This window comes from Mirounga leonina, unplaced genomic scaffold (assembly GCF_011800145.1).
Source record: "Mirounga leonina isolate KUSES-001 unplaced genomic scaffold, KU_Mleo_1.0 Mir_152, whole genome shotgun sequence".
NCBI classification, from domain to species: Eukaryota; Metazoa; Chordata; class Mammalia; order Carnivora; family Phocidae; genus Mirounga; species Mirounga leonina.
The window spans coordinates 5,075,243-5,088,478 of record NW_023270380.1 but is presented as its reverse complement, the minus strand read 5'-3'; the positions used below and the strand labels follow the sequence as shown (position 1 = coordinate 5,088,478).

Below are 13,236 nucleotides of genomic sequence, written 5' to 3'. Positions count from 1 at the left end.
CGGTGGCCGGAGCTAGGGGATCTAGTGTCTACACCCTGTGTGTGCACAAATACAGTGTCTAGATGTGAAGGTGACCTCGGGCACCAATCAGCTCCACAAGGTTAATTCTGACACTCACTCATTTTTAACTGCTTTTTCTGACTTAAACATGCTTCTCATTAGTGTACTTTGAGAGCTGCTAAACTGTGAAATTTAGCAATTTTTGTAAGTTCTTTTTGTCTTTAGCCTGACAGGATCCTGTCAGAAACCATTTTTCGAAGTTACAAGGTCAGCTCCTTTCTTATCCACCCCTTCCAGTGAGTTCATTTATCACAGCCTACATTCTAAACAGGAATCCCTCCAAAATCCTGGTTGACCTTATTTTAATGTGCATACAATCAGAGTCACTCTTGAGTGTACAGTTCTTTGGGTTTTGATGAGTGCATACTCACGAATACACCACCACAGTGCCATAGAAGACCATCTCAACACCTAAAAATTCCTTGGCATGACCCCTTCATAGTTGACCCCTTTCCCCATTCCCAACCACTGATCTGTTTTCTGTACTAGTTTTGCCTTTTTCAGAATCCTGTAAATGGAAGCATATAATACATCGCCTTTTGGGTCTGGCTTCTTAACACATAGAAAAATGCACAGAAGGTTCATCCATGTTGCTGCATGACTCAAGTTCATTCCCTTCTTATTGCTTAGTACTCCATTGTATAGTTGGGTCTGTTTTTTCCTCCTCTGTTGTAGGAATCTGGGTTGTTTCCAGTCTTTGGCAATTATAAGTGAAGCTGCTATAAACAAAGGTTTTGTTTTCAGTTCATTTGGTGGAATACCTCGGAGTACAATTGCTGGGTCATAAGGTAAGCATCAGTTTAACTTTATAAGAAATTCCAAACTGTTTTCCAAAGGGGTTTTATTGTTCTTGCACTCTCACCAGCAGTAAATATGAGTTTCTGTTGCTCTGCAGCCCCATCAGTACTTGGTACTGTCAGCTTTTTAAATTAGGCTATTCTATTTTTTGTAAAAGATTTTATTTATTTGAGAGACAAAGGGGGAGCAAGCGAGCACAAGCAGGCAGGGAAGGAGAGGGAGAAACAGACTCACTGAGCAGGGATCCCGATGTGGGGCTTGATCCCAGGGCCCTGGGATCATGACCTGAGCTGAAAGCAGATGCTAAACTGACCGAGCCATCCAGGCACCCCGAATTAAGCTATTCTAATAGGTGGAGAGTGATAGATCATCCTGGTTTTAATTTACATTACTAATGTGGAGCATCTTTTCCTAATGTATTAGTTACTATTCAATACTATGAATAGATATGTGACAAGCCTGGTGATGGGTATTAAGGAGGGCACGTATTGCATGGAGCACTGGGTGTTATACACAAACAATGAATCATAGAACACTACATCAAAAACTAATGATGTACTGTATGGTCACTAACATAATAAAAAATGTGACAATACCTATTCATATAATTTGTCCTTTTTTTTTTTTTTTTTTTTAAAGATTTTGAGAGACAGTGAGCGAGCATGAGAGGGGGCAGGGAGGAGGGAGAAGCAGACTCCCCACTGAGCAGGGATCCCGACGTGGAGCTCAATCCCAGGACCCCAATATGATCTGAGCTGAAGGCAGATGCTTAACTGACTGAGCCACTCAGGTGCCCCAATTTGTCCAATTTTTTTAAAGCTTGGGTGATTTATTTTTTTTAGAGATTTCAGAATTCTTTATTCTGGATACAAGTTCTTTATGATACATAATTTGTAAATATTTTCTCCCAGTCTATAATTATCTTTTCATTTTCTTACTTTCACAGAGAAAACATTTTCAGTTTTTATAAAGTTCAGCTTTTATAAAACCTTTTTCCTTTGATGGATTGCACTTTTGATGTCATGATCTAAAAATTAATATTTTCAAACCTAAAATGCAGAACTCCTCTGTATTTTCTTCCAGAATTGTTAGTTTTATATTTTACATTTAGTTCTATGATCCATTTTGAGTTTTTTAATAAGGTGTCAGGTGTGTCAAGGTTCATTTTGTTGCGTATGGATGTGCACTTCCCAGCACCATTTGTTGAAAAGATGATTCTCTCTCCACTAAGTTGCCTTTGCACCTTTGTTCAAATTCAGCTGACTCTATTCATGTGGGTATATTTCTGGACTCTTTCTGTTCCACTGACCTAGGTATCAGTCCTTTTACTAATACCCATAGTTCTGATTACTGTTCCTTTAGACTAAGCCTTGAAATCACATAATATAAATCATCTAAGGCTGTTCTTTTCAAAAAAAAATTGTTTTGGCTATTTTAGGTCCTTTGCCTTTCCATGCAAATTTTAGAATCAGCTTGTCAATAGTGTCTACACACAGAAGCTTGTTAGGACTTTGATTTGGGTTGTGTTGAACAAAATGGGAGAATTTAACAGTATATTAAGAATACTGAGGGGTATCTGGGTGGCTCAGTTGGTTAAGTGTCTTACTTTTGCTCAGGTCCTGATCTTGGGGTCCAGGGATTGAGCCCTGCGTCAGGCTTCCCATTCAGCGAGGAGTCTGCTTGTCCCTCTCCCTCTCCCCTCTGCTTGTGCTCTCTCCGTCTCTCTCATATAAAAAAATCTTTTAAAAAAAAATTCCCTAATCCTTGACTACAGTATATCTCATTAGATCTTCTCTAAGTATTTTATGCTTTAGTTCTCAGATATAGGTCCTATGCATAGATTTATACCAAGTATTCCTTTTATTTTTTTTAGTGCTACTATAAATTTAGTACATTTTTTTAAAGTTCCAGTTAGTCCTTGCTGATACACAAGAGTAGAATTTTCTTTTGTATACTGACCTTGCTTCTTGCCACCTAAGATTCAGTTGGTTCTAGGAGCTTGTCAGTTCTTTGGGGTTTTCTACAGAGAGATCATCTTTGCCACAAGCGTGTGGCGACTCTGTGCTGAGCAAGTCTTTGGGCACAGTATTTTCCACAGCACTGTCCCACTCTGTGTCTCAGTATTACAGTTGTGGTGGTCTGGGACACTACTGCGGTCACGGTCTTGGGGCACCATGGCCCATGCCCTCATCGGACGGGGAACTTGATAAATGTTGTACTCTGTTTATACAGTCAGTTTTGCTTCTTCCTTCCCAATGCGTATGCTTGTTCTTTTTTCAGTGAAGCAGCCAGGAATCCAGCACAGTGTTGAACAGAAGTGAGAAAGGACATCCTTACCCTATTACTGATTTTAGGAAAAAAGCATTTATTGTCATACCATTAAGCGTGATATTAGTTGTAGGTTTTTTTATACATGGCCTCTGTTTTACCTGTATATTTTAAGTTCAACCTTTTTCTTCCATTCCTTATTTTTTTGTGCCTATATTAAAATGCCGACTCCCAGGACAGACAATGACAACCTGCTTTCTTCATTATCTAACAATAGAGGCATACTTTGTTTTACTGCACTTCGCAGGGACTGCATTTTTTACAAATTGAAGGTTTGTGGCAGCTTGAGCAAGTCTATTGGCACCATTATTTCCAACACCATTGGCTCACCTTGTGTCTGTGTCACAGTTTAGTTCTCAACAGTATTTTAAACTTCTGCATTATGTTACGGTGCTCTGTGATGTTACTACTGTTAATTGTTCTGAGGTACCATGAACTGTGCCTGTATAAGATGGCACATATAAATGCTGTGTGTCTTCCGACTACACCACGAACCAGTGCCGTTCCTGACCTCCCTGTTCCCTGAGACAAAACAATGCTGAAATTAGGCCAACTAATAACCCTACAATGGCCTCCAAGTGAAAGGAAGATTCCTGTGTCTCACTTTAAATCAGAAATGATTGGGTTTAGTGAAGCAGGCATGTCAAAAGCCAAGACAGGCCAAAAGCTAGGTCTCTTTTGCCACCCAGCCAAATTGTGAATGCAAAGAAAAATTCTCGAAGGAAATTAAAAATGCTACTCCCCTGGGGCACCTGGGTGGCTCAGTCAGTTAAGCATCTGCCTCCGGCTCAGGTCATGTCCCAGAGTCCTGCAATCAAGCCCTGTGTCGGGCTCCCTGCTCAGCAGGAAGCCTGCTTCTCCCTCTCCCTCCCCCAACTCGTGTGTTTGCTCTCTCTCTAATAAATAAAACCTTTTTTAAAAACTGCTGCTCCACTGAACACATGAAGAACAATGTGAAATAGCCTTATCACTGACAACGGGGAAAATTTCAGTGGGCTGGATAGAAGATCAAACCAGCTACAACAGTCCCTGAAGCCAAAGCCTAATCCAGAGCAAGGCCCTACTTCTTCAATTTTATGAAGGCTGAGAGAGGTAAGGAAGCTACCGAGGAAAAGTCTGAAGCTAACAGAGGTTAGTTCATGAGGCTTAAGGAAAGAAGCCATGTCCTTACCATTAAAGTGGCAGGTAAAGCAGCATGTTATCCAGGTCTACTAAGCTAATCAGTGGTGGCCACACTAAACAACAGATTCTCAATGCGGCGCAAACAGCCTTGTTTGGAACAAAATGCCATCTAAGACTTTTACAGCTAGAGAGCAGAAGTCAGTGTTTGGCTCCAAAGGACAGGCTGCCTGTCCTGTGAGGGGCTAATGCAGCTGGTGACTTTAAATAAGTTTGTGCTGTAGAAATGGAACAACAAAGCCTGGAGGACAGCACATCTGCTTACAACATGGTTTACTGAATATTTTAAACCCACTACTGAGACCTACTGCTTAAAAAAAAAGATTCCTTTCAAAATAGTCCTGCTTGTGGGCGATGGACCTCCAGATTGTGGTTTTCATTCCTGCCAACACAACATCCATTCTGCAGCCCATGGATCAAGGAGTCATTTCGACTTTCAAGCCTTAAGAAAAACATTTTGTAAAACCAGAGTTGTCAGAGATGGTGCCGCCTCCGATGTGTCCAGGCAAAGTAAGCCTGGAAAGCATTCTGCATTCTAGATGCTATGAAGAACATGCAGGAGTCATGGGAAGAGGTGAAAATAATCACCATTAACAGGAGTTTGGAAGAAGTGGATTCCAGACCCCATGGATGAGTCTGAGGAGTTGCAGACCTCAGCGGAGGAACTCACTGCGGCGGAAACAGCAAGAGAACTGGAATTAGAAGTGGCGCCTGAAGACGGGATTGAGTTGCTACCATCTTGTGATCAAACTTGAAGGGATGAGAAGTTGTTCCTTACGGATGAGCAAAGAAAGTGGTTTCTTGAGATGGAATCTACTCCTGGTGAGGATGCTGTGAAGACTGTCAAAATGGCAGCAAAGGATTTAGAGTATGACATGAGCTTAGTTGATAAAGCAGCAGCAGGGTTTGAGAAGACTGACTCCAATTCTGAAACAAGTTCTGTGGATAAAATGCTGTCAAAAAGGAAGAATCAATCTGTGGCAAACTTCATTACTTTTAAGAAAAGGCCACAGCCATCCACATCAAGACAGGATCCTCCACCAGCAAAAGTCCAGCTCGCTGAAGGCTCAGATGATAGTTAGCATTTTTTAAGGTATGTACATTGTTTTTTAGACCTGATGCTACTGCACACTTAAGACTTCAGTATAGTACCCATAACTCATATATACACGGAGAAATAAACTCATCTGACTCGCTTAACTGTGGTATTTGCTTTAGTGCAGTGATCTGGAACTGAACCTGCAAATCTCCAAGGTATGCCTGTATTTGCATCTGTAAGATTCACCTACTACTCCAATCAAAACAACAAAACATGGGTTTTTATAATAGGTTTTAATTTTCCTTAAAATATAGCTTCCTTACTAAATTAAAACTAAGCATCTTTCATACCATTTTGATTCTTCATAGTTTGAATGATGGAATCTCTGTTACTTGATCATTTTAAAGAGTTGTTTATGTGGACCGAGTCACGCTATTTACCATGATTCAAACCTTCTGAGAAGTTCAGGAGCAGCCTAGGACTTTGCAGTTGTTTTTGAAGGCTGGAATTGTCCTGCTTCAAATTTTTCTTTGAACTTTAAGTAGTCTCTTCTTTTATCAAAATATTTTATCTGTTGAGAAAAAAAGTGTTTGAAATAAGGGGAAGTTTTACAGCTTAAACAAAAGCACAGATTTAAATGTAACAAATTATTCAACATAAGTTGAGTAAGTCACCTAAGTGATTTGTATTCTAGAATCATTCTGAATCAAGTCATACGATGTATAAGAGTCTCCAAAGATGGTGTAGACCAGTGAGCCCTAACCCCTTCTGGGTTCAAGAGCCTATGGAGAATTCAAGTAACCCACAAACCTTCTCCTCGAGAAATGTCCCTGTGCTTGGACATGTGAACATTGCCGTGTAGGCTCAGAGTTTGTAGGCCATAAAACTTCATAATTTAAAGACACTGTACAAGTTTTTCTTATTGAACTTACAGTTGCTAAGTTTTGTAGTTCATCAGCTATAATCAAGTTTATCTCATCCAGAAACACACATTTGTGACAGATGGTTAAAAATTATATTTATAAACTATGAATGAGTGGCTAAAACTTTAGTAAATTAAAGACTTCATCTTATTTATATCCTTCTCTTGCCATAGAGAATTCGAAGTATCTTAAAGCCCCATATTCTGAAACCATAAAATTACAGTAGAAAATCAAGGTCACAAACCTGTCAAGTGTCTAGATAGGTGCTGCTTTGCAAACAAGGCAAAGGCAGAACACCACACATTTTCACTGTCAGGAGAAAAAAACACTAGGTGTTTTGTTAAAAGCTTTTCTTAGGATTTAATTCTTATTCCGTGGAGCCTAAGTGAAAATTAGACTGAGCACATACACTTCTGTCTCATGCTGGCATGAGAGAGACAGATAAGCCGCTGCAGAGTTAACATTTCTCCCAGGGACTGTCCTGAGTATGGCTTTGAGTATGGCTTTCATACTGACCAAGAACCCTTGTCCTCTAAAACCACAGGCTATCAGAAATTTGCTCTTTGAGGTTATAGCAATAAAAATGCAACTTCCTACCTTTGCCTGGAGGATCCCAGGCAACCTAACACAAAGCAGCAGCCTTGATTTCCAGCCCAGGAGCAGGATCTCAAATATCTCTAAGAAAATAGGACCCGGGGTCCCTTCTCAGTCCAGAGCTGACAATGACCTGTTTATCGCAGCCCTGCTTTGAGCTTACCAAAGCACGGCTTCGTTTCACTTTTACCTACTTCCACCCCGCCCCTAAATCCTTGGAGGACTCCTTTCCTGTGCCCGGTGAGATGCCCACAGCTCCTCTGGTGTGTGGTCTCCATGGTTACCAGACTACAGATTTACCCCGGTGGCTGGGATGGGTGTTCTGCATACAAGGTGCCACAGGAAGAAGTGGACGGTGTCCGGATCTTTGTGACAGATCCTGTCACATCTCCCAACTGTCTTGACCGACAATTCCATGTAGATGTCCTACCAGCACATTGGTCCCAGCTCGGCCTGAACCAAGCTCCTCTTCAAACGCGTTTCTCCTCTAATACTTCTTTCAGTGAACGCACCACTGTCCACCTAAACCCTTCGATCCCACTCCTCTTCATCACTACACTACAGGCCCTCATTTCTCTCCCCTCCTTAATCCATCGGTCACGCCGCTGCCAAGTGTGATCTTTTCAAAACCCAAATCTGATCGTGTCCCTTGCTGGAAGGTCTTTCTGGGCATCCCTACAGACTTAAGGTCAACATCCAAACTCCTCAGCAAGACAAACAAAGCCATTCATGGCTTAATTTCTGCCCACCTGTCCGTCCATTCTGAATCTGCCACCGGCCCAGAAATGCTGGCCATCCAGAGCTGCTCTGGGTCCCGGATGGGCTTCCCTGAGTCTGCGGGGACCACACTCCACCTTACTGCTCTCCACCCCAACCCTCTCTCCTCAGTTAGCAGGTGGGGATCCTCAGCACAGGGCCCGCACTCTCCCTCTCCGGGCTCACAAGCCAACAAGCACGTACAGAAGAGGACTGTGTCCGTGGGATGCTAGCATCCTCCACACCCTTACAGGAGATGCAAGACAGTACTGCGAATGCCGAAACGCTGGGGTTTCTGAAATTGATACTGGGATCAAGTCTCTTGGATGATGCTGGAATGATTGATGGATCTCAACCCTGCTCCCTCCTCAGCGATGAACCAACAGGAGCCTTTCAGTCGGCCTGACACAGGTTAGGCTGATGAGCACCATAAAAGCAGCAAAGCGTCAGAGAAGAGTAATTCGTTCTGGTGACACCCAGCATTTTAGTTTGTATGTAACAAAGCTGTACTTACTGCTTAGCTGACCTTGAACAAGTCACTTCACCTGAGCCTTAGTTCCTACTGTGTAAAACAGACACAAAAGTACTCAGAAGACGGAATGAAAATTAAAGCTAATAATAAATGCCTCACACAGAACAGACCCAAGTGATACTTCCTTTTCTGACCCCCTTCCCCCATGGGCCTCCCCACCTCCTCACACAGCTCTGGAAAAATCTTTCCGTTTCTAGTCTCTGGCTACAGGGTAAGATGTCAGCAGGCAATCCCCGAGCATAGCACCCAGGTGGGGAGGGAGCAGGCTGAGCGCGAACAGCACTGCCGTGGAACACTGTCAGATGCTGAAGGCACTTGGAAGAGTCTGCTACGCCACCCCCCTCCCTCCTTCGGTGGGGTCGGCTAGCGCTTTGCAGCCTGTGCCTCCTTCTCCACCAGTACTCCTGTCCTAAAGCTCGGGTGGCTGTCCACGTGGTCAGGCCTTCCATGGCCCTGGTCTCTTCAGCGATCTCGTCCTCCAACCTGTCTTGCTCCCAGGATCAAAGCGTAGGCCTTGGCCTTACCAATAAATAGGGCTTTTCCATAATCCCAATTCTGAGCGGCCACCTCTTCCCTTGCCCTGTAGGACCCTGAGCCCACCATGTATTCACAGACTCCCTCTCATATCCTTGCAGCTCTCCTTCCTGCGGAACTCTGAACTCTCCAGCAGCCGCCCATAGCACTCAGGAAACGCCACCGCGCTTGGCCTCCCATCCCTCTCTGACCGGAACGTCCGCCCCTCTCTCCTTGCTGTTCCTGAAACACACTGGGCCTGCCCCCACTGCAGGGCTGTTGTGTTGTCCCACTTCCCTCCTGCGGATGCTCATCAAGTAAGCCCCACAAGGAAGGCTGAGGCCCTGGGCTCTGAGGCTGTCTTCGTGCTGGTGTCTTTCACTGAGTAATGGGAGGAGAGGCCTGCTGGGTACGGGATGGGGAAAAGTTCAGACTTGGATATGCAGAGGTCAGGGTTGGTCCTGTGAACATCTAAACCTGTTGAGACAGCTCAACAGGTGCCTCCGGAGTTGGAGAAAGGGCCAGGCTGGAGCTGCGGACGAGGCATCAACACCTGAGAGCAGAATGCCTTGGGAGCGCGAAGAGCACAGAAGACCACTGGCATGAACAGCCTCACAGCAAAGCTCTCTAACAGGCGTGGCTGCTAGCCGAGCAGGAGGAAAGCTAGGGCAAGGACTCAGAGGCACCCAAGGAGATCGGGCTTTCGTATTTAAATAGACTACAGCTATGACTAAGTTTCTAGGACACCATGAGGCTTGTGCAGGCTATTTTCATGGATCCTGTTCTTGCATGACAGGCACAGGAAGGAGGATGTGGAGAAGGGAAAAGCATGGGGTCCAGACTCACACTCCTGAGCTCAAATCCAGGTTCTGCACTTACAGGTGACTTCGTTTCAATGTGCCCATGTCCTTGTCTGAAAAACTAGGTGACCGAGAAAAGCAGAGGTGGAGAGCACATCTGAAGTGCTCGGAGCACATACTCAAGTAAATGAGCTGCGAGCAGGACACAGTAACCTAGAGAGCAGGCTGGCCCTCAGCCAGGGTCCCAGTGGGAGGGACAGAGAATAAAGCAGCAGCCCCTTATGACACAGAGAACAAAAGCTGCCCCGAAAGAAGGGGAGTGGGAGGGTCTGCTAATCACCAGGCTGGAGAGAAAGCAGTGGGTTTCCGAGGAGAGGGGTGGGGGGGATAAAAACAGGACGGAAGCGTGACTTTGCAAAGGGGCTAAGACAGGCACTCCTAACCACGGTTATCGGGATCACTTGTAGAGCCAAGCTCGGGTTCTATTTCCAGACATTCAGTAAATCTGAGATGAGGTCTGGGACACAGCTCTTTAAAAAATCTCCACATGATTATGACATGTCACCTGAGTGGAAAATCATGGCAAGGCTGAAAGGTCTCCCAGGGACAAAATTCTCCTGAGAAAATGCGGGGGGCAGGGTAAGAACAGAACCCACCAACACCCTGGCCCCCAGAGTTCCTGCCCGGTTCTCAGCTCCACCCTGCTCTCGGTGACCACAGGGCCAGAGAGCCCAGTGAGAAGGGGACAGCACAGGCAGGAAAGGTATCAGGACCCTAAAAGACTCAGGTCTGAGTTAGCCCAAGCTCCCACATTCTCCACCTACTTCTTAAACCAAGAGTTATTCTTGGTGCATCAATCCTAATGGGAAAACCAGGGATGTATAGTATTTTTTGCCTAAATCATTACACAATCCAATCACAAAACCCCACATTGATCATGTTTCTATTTATATGTCAAGTTAGACACTGAGTCTTCACAGGAATCCCATGAGATAGGTTGCATTATGCTGGTTTTACAGATGAAGAGTTCATCTAAAGCACGTTCTCCTGACTGCATTCACTCCCAGCCCAGCCCTCCTCCTATGACCCCACCCTTCTAGTGGTCTCCTGCACCCCTCCCGCTCCTCATCTTAAAAAAAAAAAAAAAGTGAGGTGTGGGCACCTGAGTGGCTCAGTTGGTTAAGCAACTGCCTTCGGCTCAGGTCATGATCCTGGAGTCCCGGGATCGAGTCCCGCATCGGGCTCCCTGCTTGGCAGGGAGTCTGCTTCTCCCTCTGATCCTCCCCCTCTCATGCTCTCTGTCTCCCATTCTCTCTCTCACATAAATAAATAAAAAATCTTTAAAAAAAAATAAAATAAAATAAAATAAAAATGTGAGGTGTGACAGGGAAGACCCTAAACCACGCCCTAAGATGAGCTGTTCTCCCAGCTGTCTGGTATACCTGCAGCAGCATGATGGAGTGGGAAAGCACAAATTCAGGTTCAAAGCTTCCATTAGCCAGCTGGGCCTGACTTAGAATTACAGTTCTGCCACTCACTGACCAATACTGAGCCAAGTTATTTCAATGCCCTGACCTTCAGATGCCTCCTCCAGAAACCGCGAGCAAACCACCCACCTGAAAGGATACTGATATAGGAGGGTCAAGCACTTAAGACAGGACAATTTACTGAGCTCAATGTTCCTTCCCTTTTCCAGCCCACTCCCAGACTAGGGCCAGGCGGCACACAGCAGGAAAACTGTCAGGGAGGCATTTGGGGCAGCTGGTGACAGAACCCATCACCCGAACATCCTCCTACTTCCTAAACTATTCTCATATTTTGGGTAAATGACCATATGATTTTGGGTGGGCAACAGGGAATGCTTTAATCCTGATAGTAGCTCTAAGCCAGTGAATTTGCCAACTCTCGCCCAAGATTAAATACTGTTCTTAAGATCCTGGAGAAACCTACCAATTTGGCGGGTTGGAATTGTTGGTTATTATTTACAGGTTTGTTTCCAGTGATCTTTAAAGTGTCAGGTGACATTTCCCAAATGTCTGCCTGATAGAAGAACATAAAACAAAGTCCAGATTTCCAGGCAGGGGTTTCTCTGCTGCTCACACAAACTAGATCTGAGGTGCCTCCCACGACGGTGCTTCATCTCCCAGCCTACCACGCACACTGTAAGCTCTCTGCATTTTAACAGCGAACAGAAACCCATCCGAGTGTGCCTTACCCACTGCTGGGGACAACTGGATTCAAATGAGCTTCTTAACTTCTTGCACTGAGAAGCGTCCTCTGTGTTCTCATCTAAACACTTCCAGTATTCATCCCGGGCTCCCCAGCAAGCCTGTCTTTCTTTCATAGACGGGGCTGCCATTCCTAGTGGGCTCAAGCTGTCGGCCAAAATAACATTTGATGTTAACGAGGGAACTTGTTTCAGAGAAGGCAAGGCACTAACTGTCGTTCCTTCCCACCCCCCCCTTTCTGAAGTTCTACCTCGGGATTTTAACGACGCAGCTGAAATGCATCAGTTCTAAGTTAACGATGCCTTAAGACCACTCGCTTCTGAAGCTCATCTCCTACACTGTGAAACTGGGCCCCAAGCCGGGCGGCGGCTTGGTCTCACGAAGCCGAGTTAGACCTATGGTTCTCTCACAGTCCCGTCACTCGGAGTAGCTCATTTATCCTCTCGAGCTTGTCTCCCCATCTGTAAAACGGGGGTAGCAGGGCCCATTTTACAAGGTTGCCGTTCGAACCAAACTGCTGTACAAATAAACGCACGGGGTCAAAGTGACCCAGCAGGGCCAGGAGTGCTACCCAGTTGTGCAGAAGAGGAACGCGAGGCGCGCGGAGTCGGCGACCGCCCGGGGCCCCATTCCCCCACGCGCGCCCGCCGGGCCCCCGCGGCAAGATGACCTCTCGCCCGCCCGGCACCAGGTTCCCTTCGGCGCCCACGGGAGGAAAGGGCCATGGAACCCAACAAACTGGGGGCGGGAGGGGGCAGGGCGGAGGGCCCGGTGCGGAGTCCTGGCGCCCGGAGGCTCGCCTCGCCCGCGGGGGCTCAAGCAGCGTAGAACTCACCACCCCAAGGAAGCACTTCACGCAGCGAATCAGCGCGCCTGCTTGGAGTGACCCTTACGGGATCCCGTACACCGTTCAAGGGGGGCGGGACTTCCGGCTCCGCTCTCTATTGCAGTGACTTCCTGCTGGGCGGGCACGGGAGGTGGTGCCTGGGGGCGTGGAGGTGGAGAGTGGGTGGGGCTCTGTCGCTGCTCTGAGCAGCCTCAACCCTACCGGTGGGTGCGTGCCTCGGGGATCCGAGGCTTTTAACAACTGTCAGGGTCTGTGCTCCTTTCGTGAATCTAAATTCCTATGTATATCTCACCCCGCGCCGCCTGGAAGGCTTGACTTTCGAGTCCTGCCGGACAAGGCGGTTTGGGTAGAAATTTGCACCCGAGGGATGAGAGCGAGGCAAAGTGGTTAAAGGTGACAGCTTAATTGCAAGCTTCCTAGATAGAGATATGTAGAGAGGGCGAGGGAGAGGAAGAAAGATGGGGAGAGGGAGAGAGGGGGAGGAGGGAGGGGGAAATGGGGGGTAGAGGGAGGAGTGAGGGAGAGGCACACGACCCAGGAGATTTGGCAAATAAGTGAACCAAGCTGCGAACCCGAGGCCTTCGAGCTCCTAGTCCCCTGGTTGAGATTTCATCCTGGTACATTTCTCAACATCATCAC

General features: G+C 46.2%; 1 protein-coding gene across 1 annotated transcript; it reads right to left on the bottom strand.

Moving 5' to 3' along the window:
* Positions 1–4,111: 4,111 nt before the first annotated feature.
* LOC118012917 (cytochrome c oxidase assembly factor 6 homolog) lies at positions 4,112–12,666 on the bottom strand. Its single transcript, XM_035008477.1, has 3 exons — positions 12,586–12,666; positions 11,738–11,897; positions 4,112–5,975 (listed from the first exon to the last, which is right to left on the bottom strand). Exons 2-3 carry the CDS (start codon positions 11,879–11,881, stop codon positions 5,880–5,882), a joined length of 240 nt encoding a protein of 79 aa, XP_034864368.1. The 5' UTR covers positions 11,882–11,897; positions 12,586–12,666; the 3' UTR covers positions 4,112–5,879.
* Positions 12,667–13,236: the final 570 nt, after the last annotated feature.